This window comes from Aspergillus eucalypticola (genome assembly GCF_003184535.1).
Source record: "Aspergillus eucalypticola CBS 122712 chromosome Unknown BO83scaffold_8, whole genome shotgun sequence".
In the NCBI taxonomy this organism is placed as follows: Eukaryota; Fungi; Ascomycota; class Eurotiomycetes; order Eurotiales; family Aspergillaceae; genus Aspergillus; species Aspergillus eucalypticola.
Window position 1 is genome coordinate 831,432 of NW_020290282.1, and position 14,920 is coordinate 846,351.

Consider the following 14,920-nt stretch of genomic DNA (forward strand, 5'->3'; position numbering starts at 1 on the left):
CTACAGATCTGCCGGTGGAGTAAACAATCGGGATACCCGCTAAGCAAAGGGGCCGACGAAACAATAGGGAGGTGAAAGAATGGAAGAAAGGGAATGTGAGGAATGTAGGTAGAGGGAGGGGAGAGGACGAAGAGGAGAAGAAAGATAAAAAAAAAAAAAAAGGGGAGCACGGGGCAGAGGACAATGCCCAACGAAAGGCGTAATGCTAATATACGATGGGGATGGGGATTCGATCGATCGGAGGGGAGATGTCAATCTAAACCGGTGGCTGGTAAAAAGCCCAGCCCTCTCTCTTCTTCTCTTTTCTCTAACTCGCCTGTTTTATCTTCTCTGCGGGGCGTCCACCCATGAGCTCTGCCAGGTACACACTGACTCGGCCGTTTTTCTTTCCGCTAACTCTTGTTCTATTGTTGTCTTATGGATCGTCATTGAGAGGATATTTGTTAGTTTTCGTTGGGCAGGTGTGTGGTCAAATTACTGCCGTCAACGTCGCCCCGTCTGCCACCTCAAAATGCCTCGTGTACATGTTGGACAGTGTTGTCAGTCTAGCCAGCCGTGAAGAGAATTATTGACAATGGATCTCCTCTGTCACACCTACCTGTCACCCAACATCGTGGTGAGAGTCAAGCAAGGAATGGAGGATGAAAGTATATTGTGCAGCCTAGACACTTGCATCATATTTATGGCTGTGCGGGTGGTTGCACGGGCTTGGCAAGAAACACCTTACTGGAACCACCACCATTGGATGGCAGTGCTCATTGCTCAAATCCAACGCTCGAGCAGCACTATTAATTGAACCTCAATGGCTACATTTGTGACTAACAGGTGTAGTTCAATTCTCTGGCTGTCTGAACTCTCAGGTTGTTATGCCAGTGTAGTCTCCGTTGTGTTGTTCAAGGCTTGCTCTGTCACATGACCCAGTAAATCGGTTTTACCGAATGGGGTAATCCAGAGCGCTCTGGCACTCCAACCTCATACATCATCAGTACACCTTGTAAGAGCCCTCGTACTAAGGATTAAGTATATACTAGTCTGTAGTAACACGGGTAGTTTTTTTCGATGTTTGTCAGTGTTGAACCGAGTAAGAGGCATAGAATGCGAGAATGGAAACGAGCTGATATTATTGTCGACAACAAGGCGATATAGGACTAATATATCGAACCCTATGTTTAGCAAGTAGCAAGTCCCTTTGTAGATGCAGAAGCAGCTGATGAGGACGGAAGAGAATATCCGATCATCGTGGACTGCGAAACGCGGGTAGGTGGCACATACATAGTCTTAAGCTGTAACATGAAGCAATCAGACATGCAGTACTCCCTGGATAAGGAGTCAGATTAGCGCAAATACATTCTTTTCGAGACCAGGTAGTGAGCTGAGATAATCATGCGACCGAAAGTTTGAACCTGGATATTCAGGCATTGTGCTGCTCAAAAAGGTTATTGTCTGATTATCTTGGGGTTTCGATCCACTACATTAAGGGCAGGTGTTAGCAACTCGCGCAGGGGGTAGAAGTTAGCATATAGCGAAGAGGGACCGTTGAGAAGGTTTTTATCCTTAGGGCACTGGAATCTTCAAAAGCATCTGTTCGACTCTTCCCCCCTCCCCCCTTGTGGCTGGCATGTTTCAAGCTTCCGCATCAGAAATCGGGTATGATTTGCTATAATGTCGCACGCTCTGGTGCAGCCTTATTGACACAATATGGTGAGTTAACTAGACCATAAAAGAATGACTGGCCATGCACACAATCCCGTAAAGGCGGTTTCGTCTGCGAATAGAGGCAAAACCCTCCGAGGTACAGGTGGCATCTTCATAGACTAGTCTCGTCGTCAGATTTGATGGCTAGATACAAGACTGGTCTGCTTGCTTTTTTCGCTTCATGGATCAGTGAGTATATTAACCAATTAGATAGATGGTTCAGGTTGAGGAAGGCTGTTAGAAGATATATGTCGGAGCTCTTGAAAGGGAATGGGTTTGGATAGCTCTGGGCCAGTGTTTGAACATTTAGGTCTACCGTGAATCCTACTGAAAACATAAAACCCGTAAGCTGGAGCTCCAAGAGGCCAAGAATAGCAAAGTAAATATATTTCATAGCAAGGGAGCTTCATAGTGAGAAACCTGAAATAGGCGATCGCATAGCAAGGAAGTTATATAATTAAAGAGGTGTTCATATGCCACATGAGTGTGGTGCATGAGCAGAACAACACACTAGGCGAAGAGAAAGCATATGGATTGGGGTAATGGAGCGGTGTGGGAGCCATCTCACGCCAGAAGTGATTAGAGTGGAAAGCAAAAGCTGATCTTGCCTTTAGTGGATTCAAGAAAGTAATGGAAATTCCCAAGACGGTCATTATCGGATACATCACATGTATAATCTTGTTCGCGCGGGACTTCCCCATAGTCTTGCCGAGACGCTTCATGCTACTATTCCACCCATGCATCGCTCATGCTTCCGTGCACCTACAGTAAGGACATGTTTCTATCATGCAACTAAGGTGGACTATCTATGAAGTTTACCCTATTAAAAACCTAAGCCTTTTACATATCAATAATTGGATGATGGTCTGCTCCTACAACGAATGGAGTTTGTCGCTCATTTGCTCGCTGTTACTGGAATTATGGTTTCTCCCTGTGATCCTCCTTGATGAGTGGATGCAACACGAAGAATTGAGTGGTCAAAGAGGAAGAACACGGAGGACTGAGTTCCTTCCATGTATGGTTTCTCTTTCTAAAATATATATGCACGGGTGATCATATGCATTGTCCCGGGAGTAAGTAGGTGCTAGTTAAGGCAGTCGCTGTTAAGGCGAATGCTCTCTCACATTTCTGGAATGGCCACGTCAGCACGCTGGAACATCAATGACTGTAGTGTAAGGAACAGACGAGCGAGAAGAATTCGAGTAAATAGAGAGCTTCTCCGGCGGAGGTGCTGGACAAATATATGTTTATCAAGCCTCTGTAGTTCTGTTCCGCGCTCCGTTGGTTCAATTTGTCATACGCGCTGATAGATTGATTAGCTAACTAAATAAAATCTTGGGCAGAGACAATACTAGTAATAGTGTTATCAGACCACGGAAAGAGTCCCGCGGTGGAGTCCAGAGTTGCTTATCAGCGATAACCCTAAAAGTCAGCCTTGTTATACTACTGCATATTATAGCAACCCCTAGCAGAAACGCCAGCTGGTGGATCCTTCGTCTGTGGAAGGATCAATGTACACTCATCCAAAGCGGAAACGAACCCGACCTGATTACAAAAGAATCAAAAGGACAATATGTCAGCATGGATGTAGAGCCCAATTTGTTATGCTTACTTGTTAATTAATAGCTGAATATCACTGCAATAGTGACTCTCTCAAATTGAGACTAAGCTCCGAATAGCCTAGTCCATCATTATTCTCATTAAAACAGCTGTGAACATTTTTTGGACTGTGTTCTCTGGTGGCTGTCGCTGGATGACAGCTGCTCTATCTGTCAATTCCCATACAACTTCAAGACGCATACATCTGGGGGGAGCACACAATGCAGCCAGAAGGAGAAAAAAACACATACGAGCCAGATGATGTCCATACTACATCATCCGAAAGCACACCCAACGATGAAGCAGTACTCGCACAAACGGCCCCTTCATCCAAGCCCTTCAGTACTACTCGCGCGAATATGACCATCGTCAGCCTCACGGGCGTCAGCTTCCTCAATACTATGGGATCCGGAATCCTAACCGTGGCCCTCCCACAGATGGCGATCGACCTCCATCTAGACGAAGATATCCTACTATGGCCCGCATCGGTCTACGCGCTCGCAGCAGGTTGCACTCTGCTGCTCTTCGGCTCCATTGCGGATGCAGTGGGTGACAAAATGATATGGATAACTGGGAGTATTCTGTATGCGATATTCACGCTGGCCTGCGGCTTTGCACAAACGGGGAACCAGCTCATCGCGTTTCGGACTCTTTTGGGTCTTTGCATCGCAATGTGCTTGCCCTCTGCAGTTAGCCTAATGACGCGCAGTTGCCCCTCGGGAAAAAGGCGAAACATTGGATTTGCATCAATGGGAATGGGGCAGCCTTTAGGCTATTCATTGGGGCTCATCCTTGGTGGTGTGTTCGCTGACACGATCGGATGGCGCTATGGATATTATATCAGTGCTATCATCAATGCTGTCCTATCGGCCACGGCTTTCTGGGCGCTGCCCGCTGTTAACAAACCCCACGGAGAGCCGTGGTATAGGCGCATGGCAAGAATTGATTGGATTGGGGCAGTCATCATTAGTGTCTCGCTGGCATTGCTGTGTTTCGTGATGGCGTAGGTGTTCCCTCAATCTCCCGCGTTCGACTCTATCTTGCTAACGCGATGTGTCCTGCAGCGAACTCTCCGGAAGTTATCGAAACATTCGCACAGGATACGTCATTGCCCTCCTTGTTGTTTCACTGGTGCTCATTCCTGCATTCATCGCCTGGATGAATTGGCGACAACGAAAGGGTCAGCCCGCCCTCATTCCCAACAGTATATGGCGTAACACCACGTTTACCTCCACATGCATCATCGTTTTCTTTACCTGGGCTGTTTTCAATGCCTTTCAATACTTCTCGTCACTCTAGTAAGTTTACACTCTGTTCTTTATGGAGAACATGGCAAGTAGTTGACGAGTATGGGCAGTTTCCAAAACATCCAGCATCATTCTGCTCTCATCTCGGCCGTGATGTTTCTACCCTTGGTGATCGTCGGGGCGCTCACAAATATTGTCACGGGCTACGTGGTGGATAAAGTTGAGGTACGAACATTAGTCTTTGTATCTGCCTGCATCAGCACTATCTCTGCTCTGTTGATGGCATTGGTCAAACCGAGCTGGGGATATTGGCGGGGGCCGTTCGTGGGGATGCTTCTGAGCCCACTTCATCCAGATGGTAAGTTCAAAATGAACATGACGGCTGAATGAAGCAACCCACTCTGATTCACTAATCTGGAAATAGTTCTTTTTACCGTCTCAAACCTTATAATATCGCAAGCTTATCCGGGAGAGAATCAAGGGCTGGCTGGGGCCGTGTTTAATGCCGTCTCACAGATTGGTAACTCCGTCGGACTAGCCGTTAGCGCTGTTATCGCTGGATCTGTTACGGCACACTCGGATGGCAGTTTGTTGAAAGGCTACGAAGCGGCCTATTGGCTCATGTTCGCAGCCATGATCGTAGTCTGTTTTGTCAGTTTCGTGGGACTGCGGTCCGGCGGAAAGGTGGGCAGCAAAAAGGAGGAGTAGAATCTTCTGTAACCTATCATGACGATCCTAAATCCTATAAGCCCTAACACTTCGGAGCCACCAAATTCCGGATCCCTTATCTCCAGCAAACTATAGGATGAAACGACTGTTTTAGTTCTGGCCTCTTACAGCAGGAACGAGGCGGTTTAATGCGCCTTTTTAGCGGTCACGTCATGATATTAGCCCGGTCCAGACGGGCAAGACTGTCTCTGGCCAGAAAATGCCGACGGAGATGCGTAGGAGATGCGTAGGAGATGCTTATGGAAGCGGGATTGCGCCGGCGATCCTTCATCTAGTGGTGGCCATTGCAGAGAATTACTGCAAAAAACTGACTGAGGATACTTCTGCTTAGTTCTTTTTTTGCTTTCTTTGGGCACATCTCCGCCTCACGTCAGACATGCACTACCAAACCCATCCTACAATATCCAAGTGTAGCCAATTGGGTGATGTCTAGATCACCGGAGGACGATAACGATCTTCGTTGAGTATACCGTCCAACAGACCGTAACGTCTCGTTCACTTCCCGGTGGCCTTTCCGATGAATTGCCAGGAAATATTATATTGGAAATGCTTATTTTTAGACGTTCTTTGCTGCCTGGACTGCGAGTCGAGAACCCGCATTCAACCGACATACAGACCCTCGATAATTATACCCTTTCATGCATGTGAGAACTCACACATCCTTGAAGTCCGGGACTTCGAGGGAATTTCCATACTTATATTACATTCATGGAAATTGTTAAAGTTTTCTTCTCGAAGTATGTGAACTTAAGTAGGTAAACGGGTACTAGGTTTGGTTTCTGCATAAATATCAATATCCGGGGTCTCCGACCAGCCACGCAACGTATTGACCCTGTCCAGTTTCCAAAGGCATTTGGCCCCAAGACAAAGCTTGCAAATATCTACTAGACTCTTTTTCGGATGGCCCCCAATTCTGGCCTTTCTTTTCCATCCTGAAGGATGTCAGTAGTAGATTCCTACGGCTCCAGATCAGGCCAATGAAGTCAGCGGTTCCATGCTGGAGTGGCCAATCGATCAACATTGCTCTATGGACAGTTAACTTCCGAGGGGACTCATCGGAATAGTGTCATATACTTTCGCTCAATCAGGAATCACCGGTAAATGTATCATGCCAGGACTGCGTTATAACTCCGAATCTGGTAAGAGGCGGTCTACGTTGGAGAATTGGTTGCACCTTTTGGATATAAAAGGGTACCACGATGCCCTTTTACAGGATGCTAGTATTACCAGGGCGTCTCCCCCAATCTATTTGTCTTACTCTTCTGTGCGAAAGGTCTTATTGTACTTAGATTACTATGTCTTCATACAAGGTTGTTATTGTCGGGGGTGGCCCGGTTGGGGCGTTGGCGGGATTATATGCGGCTCAGCGAGGCTTTCAAGTGGAAATTTATGAGATGAGGGACGGTGCGTCTGCCTTACTTTCTGCGCCTTTGATGCACTTCCCAGTGACATTCTCTTCTAACGGATGGTTGTACATGTAGAGTACAGTCAAGTCCAGACAGCAACTTCCTTCTCTGCCAAGAGTATCAGTCTCACGCTGTCCGAACGAGGCATCAAGGCTTTACGGCATAGTCAATGCAGGGGCCTGGCAGAGAGAATTCTATCGACAACTGTTCCCGTCTATGGTCGAATGGTGCACAGCAAGTCCAAGGCGCGACTAACTACCAGGCGAATTGCCTATGATGTTCATGGACAGGTATGTCAGAACCCTCTTCAGTTGCTCCTTTCCTTTCTCTGCTCCTTCTAGACAACCATTCTGACATATGCTCATCTTTATGTAGGCTCTTTATGCTATTAGCCGCTCTGAGATTAACCAAAACTTGCTTGAAGAGTTGTCTGCCTTCCCAAATGTTCGTATATTCTACAAGCACAGACTCAATGGCTTGGACATGAAGCAGAAGTGTGCCACTTTCCAAAACATATCTCGCCCTCTGGAGCCCAGTCATGAGACCAACTTTGACCTACTGATTGGTGCTGATGGTGCTCACTCTACAACCCGCTTCTTTCTGTCCCGCTATGCCAAAATCAACATTAACCAGAAGTGGGAGGACATCTTCTGGTGTGAGCTTACCATCCCTGCGGGGCATGCTCTTCCGATGGACTGTCTGCACATGTGGCCCCAGCGTGACTTTATGCTGTTTGCCTGTCCGGATAAGGTATGCATGCTCCACAGATTATTCCAATCAAACAATGTTATACTGACCCTCCCTAGGAAGGAACATTGACTTGCAATCTGTTCGCTCCGGAAAAAGTCTTCCTGGAACTGAAGTCCTCTGGGAGGATTGCAGAGTTCTTTGAGAAGAACTTTCCCGGTATCACACCAGACCTCATCCCCACCGACAACCTCCAGAAACAATTCAAGTCCAACCTTCATCACCCCATGATCGACATCCGATGCTCACCGTATCACTACCAGGACTCATGTGTCCTTATTGGTGATGCCGCGCATGCCATGGTCCCCTTCTACGGTCAAGGCATGAACACCGGCTTCGAGGATGTCCGAATCCTGTTCGAGGACTTCCTCGACCAACGAAGGAGTTTCCCCTCCTGGAAGGACAATCTTTCCTTGAGTTATGCGATGCAACAAAAAGAGCTACCCGACACCCCGCAAGCGATTGTGGAAGACTACCTTGAGCAGTACACCAAGTATCGCCAGCCGGATGTCCACATTATAAATGAATTGGCGTTGCAAAACTACAAGGAACTACGACAGGGCGTGTTCAAGATGTCTTACCATATCCGTAAGCATATTGAAGAGTTTCTGAGTCTTCATGCCCCGCAGCTTGGGTGGGCGACGCAGTACCGGCTGGTGGCGTTCGAGACGATGCGATATACCGATGTTTTGCGACAGGTCCGAAGACAGGGAATGATCTTGAGTGCAGTGGCGTGGAGCTGCCTGGTGCTCTTTTTCCTTTTGTGTCTTTTTTCGCTTCACTTGTAAGAAGCGAAGTATTGGTAATGAATTTGGTTTTTGCATATGGTCTATGGTATAAGTGGGTAAAAGCTTGGACATAGTGTAATTAAGTGTCAGTTATTGATTATTGTTTGATTGAAGTTTACACACTAAAGCGATGCGAACCCTAATGTGACTTCTGCTGTTCCTGAACATGAGATATTTAGCATTTTCAGGAAAAGCTTTTCATACTCCAATTATATGTTACTTTGGTTGTGAAGAGGGGATACTATCACTATTGAGGGCGATGTTGTGTAGTAGTTTCTCGCTGGCAATCAGACATGGTTCAACTTTAGGTTCGGTTTAAAGTATATAATCGAAACTTAACTTTTTGGGACGGTTTTCATCTAAGATCGACTAACCACCAATGCGGGGGTTGACCTCATAAGGTCTATCAATCATACCTGTATATAGCACTAGTACAACCACGATGCAATAAACTTGAGATAAAGGATTGTCCTCATGCATTAATAGGCGTCCCACCACCTGCATCTCCATAGTCCATACATACTACATACAGTAACTATGCAATGTGACCGGGCCCGGATAAACACGATCTCCGATCTAACGGGGCCAAAAGGGGCAGCCAAGATCTGCTAGACTAAATAAAGCTAGTGGTGGACCACCTGAGGCGGTGATCCCTTTTGGGCGAGGAAAGGGCAAAAAGTGGATCGGCGAAAGGCAAGTTGGAGTCGGGAGTTTGGTCTGCCGCCCCAGGGCCGCGTATTAGTCTAGCTGCTCTCTCTATTCATTCGGGCCAACTCGTCAACTCTCTCCCTCGCTTTCATTCAGAATTCCATTATTTCTCGTATCATCTTGCCATTCTTGCCACTTTCGGTCCCTATAATTGCTTTTGATCCTCGGTATCGTTTTCTCATCTGGGTGGCGCTCCTACAGACCGACACATACCTGGCCGACTTTCCTTGCGTCTGCCTGTACACCGGGTCCCGCCTCATACCCAGTACGTGTTGGTCCATGGCAAGCCTCCTACTTGGCCTGATCACGTCGTCCTGAGAGTGAGAGTTCACCCAAACTCTCCCCCCAAACGATGCGTCTTACAGGTGGTGTCGCTGCGGCTCTAGGCCTTTGCGCTGCTGCCTCCGCTTCTCTCCATCCTCATCGTTCCTACGAGACACATGATTACTTCGCTCTACACCTTGATGAATCCGCCTCGCCGGCCGACGTCGCTCAACGTTTAGGTGCTCGCCACGAAGGCCCCGTCGGAGAATTACCTTCACATCATACCTTTTCGATACCCCGTGAGAACAGTGACGATGTCCATGCGCTGCTGGATCAATTGCGCGATCGTCGGAGGTTACGCCGTCGCTCCGGAGACGACGCCGCTGTCCTTCCCTCCTTGGTCGGGCGAGACGAAGGTCTAAGTGGTATTCTTTGGTCTGAGAAGCTGGTCCCCCAGAGGAAACTTCATAAGAGAGTGCCGCCGACGGGATATACTGCCAGATCGCCTGTGAACACTCAGAGTGATCCTCAAGCGCTTGCGGCGCAAAAACGCATTACCTCGGAATTGGGCCTAGCGGACCCTATTTTCGGCGAACAATGGCATTTGTTTAATACCGTTCAGCTGGGTCATGATCTTAACGTGACGGGGATCTGGCTGGAGGGTATTACGGGGCAGGGTGTCACGACGGCTATTGTCGATGATGGTTTGGACATGTACAGCAACGATCTTAGGCCGAACTATTTTGCGGCGGGGTCTTACGACTATAACGACAAAGTACCGGAGCCGAGGCCGCGCTTGAGCGACGACCGCCACGGTACTAGATGTGCGGGTGAAATTGGTGCGGCGAAGAACGACGTGTGCGGGGTTGGTGTTGCGTATGATAGTCGCATTGCTGGTATTCGGATTCTTTCTGCACCCATTGACGATACTGATGAGGCTGCGGCTATCAACTACGCTTACCAGGATAACGATATTTACTCGTGTTCCTGGGGTCCTTACGATGATGGAGCTACAATGGAGGCTCCGGGAACCCTGATCAAGCGGGCCATGGTCAATGGTATTCAAAATGGTCGGGGTGGAAAAGGCTCGGTTTTTGTGTTTGCGGCTGGTAACGGTGCCATTCATGATGACAACTGTAACTTTGACGGTTACACCAACAGTATCTACAGCATCACGGTGGGTGCCATTGATCGGGAGGGTAACCATCCTCCGTACTCGGAATCCTGCTCGGCGCAACTGGTGGTTGCCTACAGCAGCGGCGCGAGTGATGCAATTCATACCACGGACGTCGGCACAGACAAGTGCTCGAGTACTCATGGTGGAACTTCGGCGGCCGGCCCGCTCGCTGCGGGGACTGTGGCGCTGGCCCTCAGTGTTCGGCCGGAACTCACCTGGCGTGATGTCCAATATTTGATGATTGAGGCGGCAGTGCCGGTTCATGAAGACGATGGTAGCTGGCAAGACACTAAGAATGGAAAGAAGTTCAGCCATGACTGGGGATACGGCAAGGTAGATACCTGGACGCTGGTGCAACAGGCAAAGACCTGGGATCTGGTGAAGCCCCAAGCCTGGCTCCATTCCCCCTGGCAGCGGGTTGAGCATGAGATTCCACAGGGCGAGCAGGGCCTGGCCAGTTCGTATGAGGTGACGGAGGATATGTTGAAGGGTGCCAATCTGGAACGGCTGGAGCATGTCACGGTCACCATGAATGTTAACCACACCCGCCGAGGCGATCTCAGCGTGGAGTTGCGGAGCCCTGACGGCAGGGTCAGTCACCTCAGTACGCCCCGGCGGCCGGATAATCAAGAGGTGGGCTATGTTGACTGGACTTTTATGAGCGTTGCTCATTGGTAAGTAATTCTTTCACTCGGTTGTTGGTCTTCATGCTAATATTCATCTAGGGGCGAGTCCGGAATTGGCAAATGGACTGTGATTGTCAAGGACACCAATGTCAACGAGCATACTGGACAGTTCATTGACTGGCGACTCAACTTGTGGGGCGAGGCGATTGACGCAGCCGAGCAGCCTCTTCACCCCATGCCTACTGAACATGATGACGACCACAGCTACGAAGAAGGAAACGTGGCTACCACGAGCATTAGCGCCATCCCCACGAAAACCGAGCTGCCTGACAAGCCCACTGGTGGCGTTGATCGCCCGGTGAACGTTAAGCCAACAACATCCGCGATGCCGACAGGTAGTCTGACGGATCCCATCGATGATGAGGAACTCGAGAAGACCCCTACGGCTGAGGCAAGCTCAACAGCAAGCCCTTCTCCGACCTCTGCGTCAGATAGTTTCCTGCCTTCCTTCTTTCCCACGTTCGGTGCCTCCAAGCGAACGCAAGCCTGGATTTACGCCGCGATCGGCTCCATCATTGTCTTCTGCATTGGTCTGGGCGTCTACTTCCATGTGCAACGCCGTAAACGCCTTCGCAACGACAGTCGGGATGACTATGACTTCGAGATGATCGAAGACGAGGATGAGCTGCAGGCGATGAACGGACGGGCGGACCGTTCACGTCGCCGGGGTGGCGAGCTGTACAATGCTTTTGCGGGCGAGAGCGACGAGGAACCGTTGTTCAGTGATGAGGATGATGAACCATATCGGGATCGGGGGATTAGCGGCGAACAAGAACGGGAGGGGGATGGAGAGCATTCTCGGAGATGAACGGCAAGTAGATGAGGGTTGATCTTATTTCGGACAGTGTTGCTAACTCGTTGGATGACCTGCGTTTGAACTATATTCCTGCTGTGTATGCTGCATAGAGAAAGCGTGTATATACCATGTATGTGTGCACCATTTTAAATCATTCCTTCATTGATTTATATCTATTCTTCATCTGCCGTAGTATCTAGTGGTGGTGATCTCCGGAGTAGAACCAAAGGAACACTAAATTAAGGGTCTTGGCGATGACGCTTCCCGTCGCTGCTTTTGACTTCCTCCGCATCTCTCGTCTCTCCTGCTGTTGACCGCCCGCCAACCAACCTCCATCTCCTCACTCCTCCCACCTTATCCTGCTGTCCTGCTTCTAGAACCCTCAGATTAATTTAAAAACCGGCTTTTCCTAGCTCCACGTACTGTACCTCGCACTGATCCCCATCTCCACCTACTCCAACGCTACCGATCTAGCCTTCTCTGCCGGCTCCAGGCGGCAGGCAACCCAACCACCCCCTCGATGGATCAGCACGACGACTTCGACAGCGTCTCATGGAGGCATGACCCGGACAGTGATCTCTCGCGACCTACGACTTCCGGGACAGATACAGAGGAACAGGAACCATACACTCACGATGTCAATGGCAAACGGAGGATGAGCAACGCTGAAGAGAGCCCCCAGGCTGGGCCACTGGCGGATGCCGTCGACCTGGCGGGTATCGGCGACGGTGTGCTAGAGTGCCGGGTAGATTCGCCGTTGAAAGAGAATGATGGGACAAAAGACGCTTATATTTCATATCTGGTTACTACTACGGTGGGTTGTCTCTGCCTTCAGTGGTCTCGAATGGAGACAAGTGTGTAGTTGCAGTGTTCGCTGACCAGAACTGTAGACCGATTTCAAGTCCTTCCAGAAACCCGAATTCACCGTGCGACGCAGATTCACCGATTTCTATTTCCTATACAAGACGCTTTATCGCGAATACCCTGCCTGTGCCGTCCCGCCGTTGCCGGATAAGCATAAGATGGAGTATGTCCGCGGCGATCGGTTCGGACCCGAGTTCACCACCCGACGGGCATGGTCTCTACATCGCTTCTTGAAACGGCTTACGCTGCATCCCGTGCTTCGGCGCGCGCCGTTGCTGGCCATCTTCTTGGAATCTCCCGACTGGAATGCACACATGCGGTTGCGGTCCACGCGCAACTCGACCAGCACCTCGGACGGCAGCGGGGTTCCTGGGATCTTTGACAACTTTACCGACACCTTTGTCAACGCTTTCACTAAGGTGCACAAGCCGGATAAGCGGTTTATTGAAGTGCGGGAGAAGGCGGATAAACTGGATGAGGACCTCAACCATGTGGAGAAGATTGTAGCCCGGGTGGCTCGGCGAGAATCGGATCTCGAGGCAGACTATAATGACCTGGCTACGCAGTTCCGCAAACTAGTGCCCCTAGAACCGGAGGTGGAGGTCCCCTTACAAGTCTTTGCAGCCTCGGTAGAGGAGACGGGGCGCGGGCTCAAGACGCTCAAGGATCACACCGATCAGAATTATCTGGGGTCGCTGCGGGATATGGAGGCGTACATTGTCTCGCTTAAAGCCCTCCTCAAGACGCGCGAGCAGAAACAGCTCGACTTCGAAGCGCTGGTCGACTATCGAAACAAGGCGGTGGCGGAGCGGGACTCCCTCGCCTCTAACCCCTCTTCCTACTATGCCTCCAACCCGCTGACCTCTTCCCCGGCCTCTTTCATCCGGTCCAAGATGGAGGACATGCGGGGTGTCGATCACGAGCAATCGCGACGCGAGCGGGTGCGGAAGTTGGAGCTCCGCATCGACGAGCTCACGCGCGAGGTCGAGTCGGCTAAAACGACGTCGGAGATGTTCGACGAGGAAGTTGTGCGCGAGGTGGCAGACTTCGAGCGCATCAAGGCCGTAGAGTTCCGGGATACGCTTGGAGCGTTGGCCGAGAAGCAGATCGAGTTCTACCAGGGAGTACTGAATACCTGGGAACGATTTGTGGCTGAGATGGAGGGCGATCTGGAAGAAGAGCATGACCCAGGCATGGAGGAGAGGTGATAACTTTTACTACTACTACTACAACCACCATTGCTACATTTAGGTACTACTGATTATGACACTGTGATATCGCACTAGCCATGTTTCTTTTTGTTCGCTTCATGAGGGTTTTGATTCTCTTATTACCATTACGGAAGGAGATTGTTGCTTCATGAATGAAATTATCATCACGACGTTGCATTCTCTCTCTGTCTTTCTTTCCACCTTTTACTCGCCCATCAGAACCCTTCCATTCATCCATCATCCTCAAACACCATGACCATGATTCCCGATTAATTCCCCACCAACCTCTCCCTAACCCTCTGACTCTCCGCCCACTCCAAATCAAGGGGGCTCGGATCCCTCTGCGCATTAGGGTCCACCACTGCCGGATCCAGCGCGCGAGTCGTATGTCTTCGCACGATATTCTACCACAGGGATACTCCTAATATCAGATACACCCTTGCGCAAGCACACACACAACCCAATAAACACATAGTAGATAACAATCATGCAATGAAATCAGGTATGGTACTAACCTCCCTATACACCTGATTCGGCGTCTTGCTTTTATTCTTGTCCTTGCGGGTGTCTTCACCATCATCCCCGGACATTAAGTGGAGGTAGACTTCATGGTCGTAGTCGATTCTTTGCGATGATGGGTTGGCGAAGTTGGCGGATAGATGGGGTCTTTCTTCTTGTGTTTGGGATTGGGATTTGGATTTGGATTTGGGGTTTTTAGTAGTAGTGGTGTTTGATGAGGACATTCTTCCTTCTTTCCTTTCTCGGTATGTATAGTATGGTAGTAGGGTTGTTATGTGAGTGAAATGATGGATATTAAAGTTAAAGAAAAGAAAAATTCAATTAAGTTGTAAGGCTGTGTCTGGTACTAATATATTTTAAAGTTCTTCAGGGTTTTACTAGTTATCTATTTTTTTTTTTTTTTTTTCAACCTTGCTTGAAGGGGGTGTTTTGCCTTTCTGCAGTAGTGGAGTTGGAATGGGTGCATTGTGGCGGAGTGAGTGCA

General features: G+C 49.4%; 6 protein-coding genes across 6 annotated transcripts; 5 read left to right on the forward strand and 1 right to left on the reverse strand.

Moving 5' to 3' along the window:
• Positions 1-167: 167 nt before the first annotated feature.
• BO83DRAFT_377264 (uncharacterized protein) lies at positions 168-619 on the forward strand. Its single transcript, XM_025530941.1, has one exon. The coding sequence runs from the start codon at positions 348-350 to the stop codon at positions 570-572; it is 225 nt and encodes a 74-aa protein (XP_025389779.1). The 5' UTR covers positions 168-347; the 3' UTR covers positions 573-619.
• Positions 620-3,276: 2,657 nt separating this feature from the next.
• BO83DRAFT_407215 (MFS transporter) lies at positions 3,277-5,249 on the forward strand (the record flags this gene model as incomplete). The annotated part of the gene is made up of 5 exons (XM_025533939.1): positions 3,277-3,282; positions 3,522-4,297; positions 4,359-4,592; positions 4,652-4,899; positions 4,966-5,249. The coding sequence occupies 5 exons, from the start codon at positions 3,277-3,279 to the stop codon at positions 5,247-5,249; spliced, it is 1,548 nt and encodes a 515-aa protein (XP_025389780.1).
• A 1,316-nt stretch (positions 5,250-6,565) lies between these two features.
• On the forward strand, positions 6,566-8,224 carry BO83DRAFT_462782 (kynurenine 3-monooxygenase; the record flags this gene model as incomplete). The annotated part of the gene is made up of 4 exons (XM_025537301.1): positions 6,566-6,674; positions 6,752-6,966; positions 7,052-7,426; positions 7,483-8,224. The coding sequence occupies 4 exons, from the start codon at positions 6,566-6,568 to the stop codon at positions 8,209-8,211; spliced, it is 1,428 nt and encodes a 475-aa protein (XP_025389781.1). The 3' UTR covers positions 8,212-8,224.
• A 760-nt stretch (positions 8,225-8,984) lies between these two features.
• On the forward strand, positions 8,985-11,980 carry kexB (kexin kexB). Its single transcript, XM_025529286.1, has 2 exons — positions 8,985-11,034; positions 11,086-11,980. The coding sequence occupies exons 1-2, from the start codon at positions 9,272-9,274 to the stop codon at positions 11,852-11,854; spliced, it is 2,532 nt and encodes an 843-aa protein (XP_025389782.1). The 5' UTR covers positions 8,985-9,271; the 3' UTR covers positions 11,855-11,980.
• A 166-nt stretch (positions 11,981-12,146) lies between these two features.
• On the forward strand, positions 12,147-14,094 carry BO83DRAFT_377266 (sorting nexin-4). Its single transcript, XM_025530942.1, has 2 exons — positions 12,147-12,656; positions 12,733-14,094. The coding sequence occupies exons 1-2, from the start codon at positions 12,363-12,365 to the stop codon at positions 13,912-13,914; spliced, it is 1,476 nt and encodes a 491-aa protein (XP_025389783.1). The 5' UTR covers positions 12,147-12,362; the 3' UTR covers positions 13,915-14,094.
• Positions 14,095-14,265: 171 nt separating this feature from the next.
• On the reverse strand, positions 14,266-14,660 carry BO83DRAFT_387443 (uncharacterized protein; the record flags this gene model as incomplete). Its single annotated transcript, XM_025532715.1, has 2 exons — positions 14,266-14,355; positions 14,433-14,660. 2 exons carry the CDS (start codon positions 14,658-14,660, stop codon positions 14,266-14,268), a joined length of 318 nt encoding a protein of 105 aa, XP_025389784.1.
• Between the last annotated feature and the right edge of the window lie 260 nt (positions 14,661-14,920).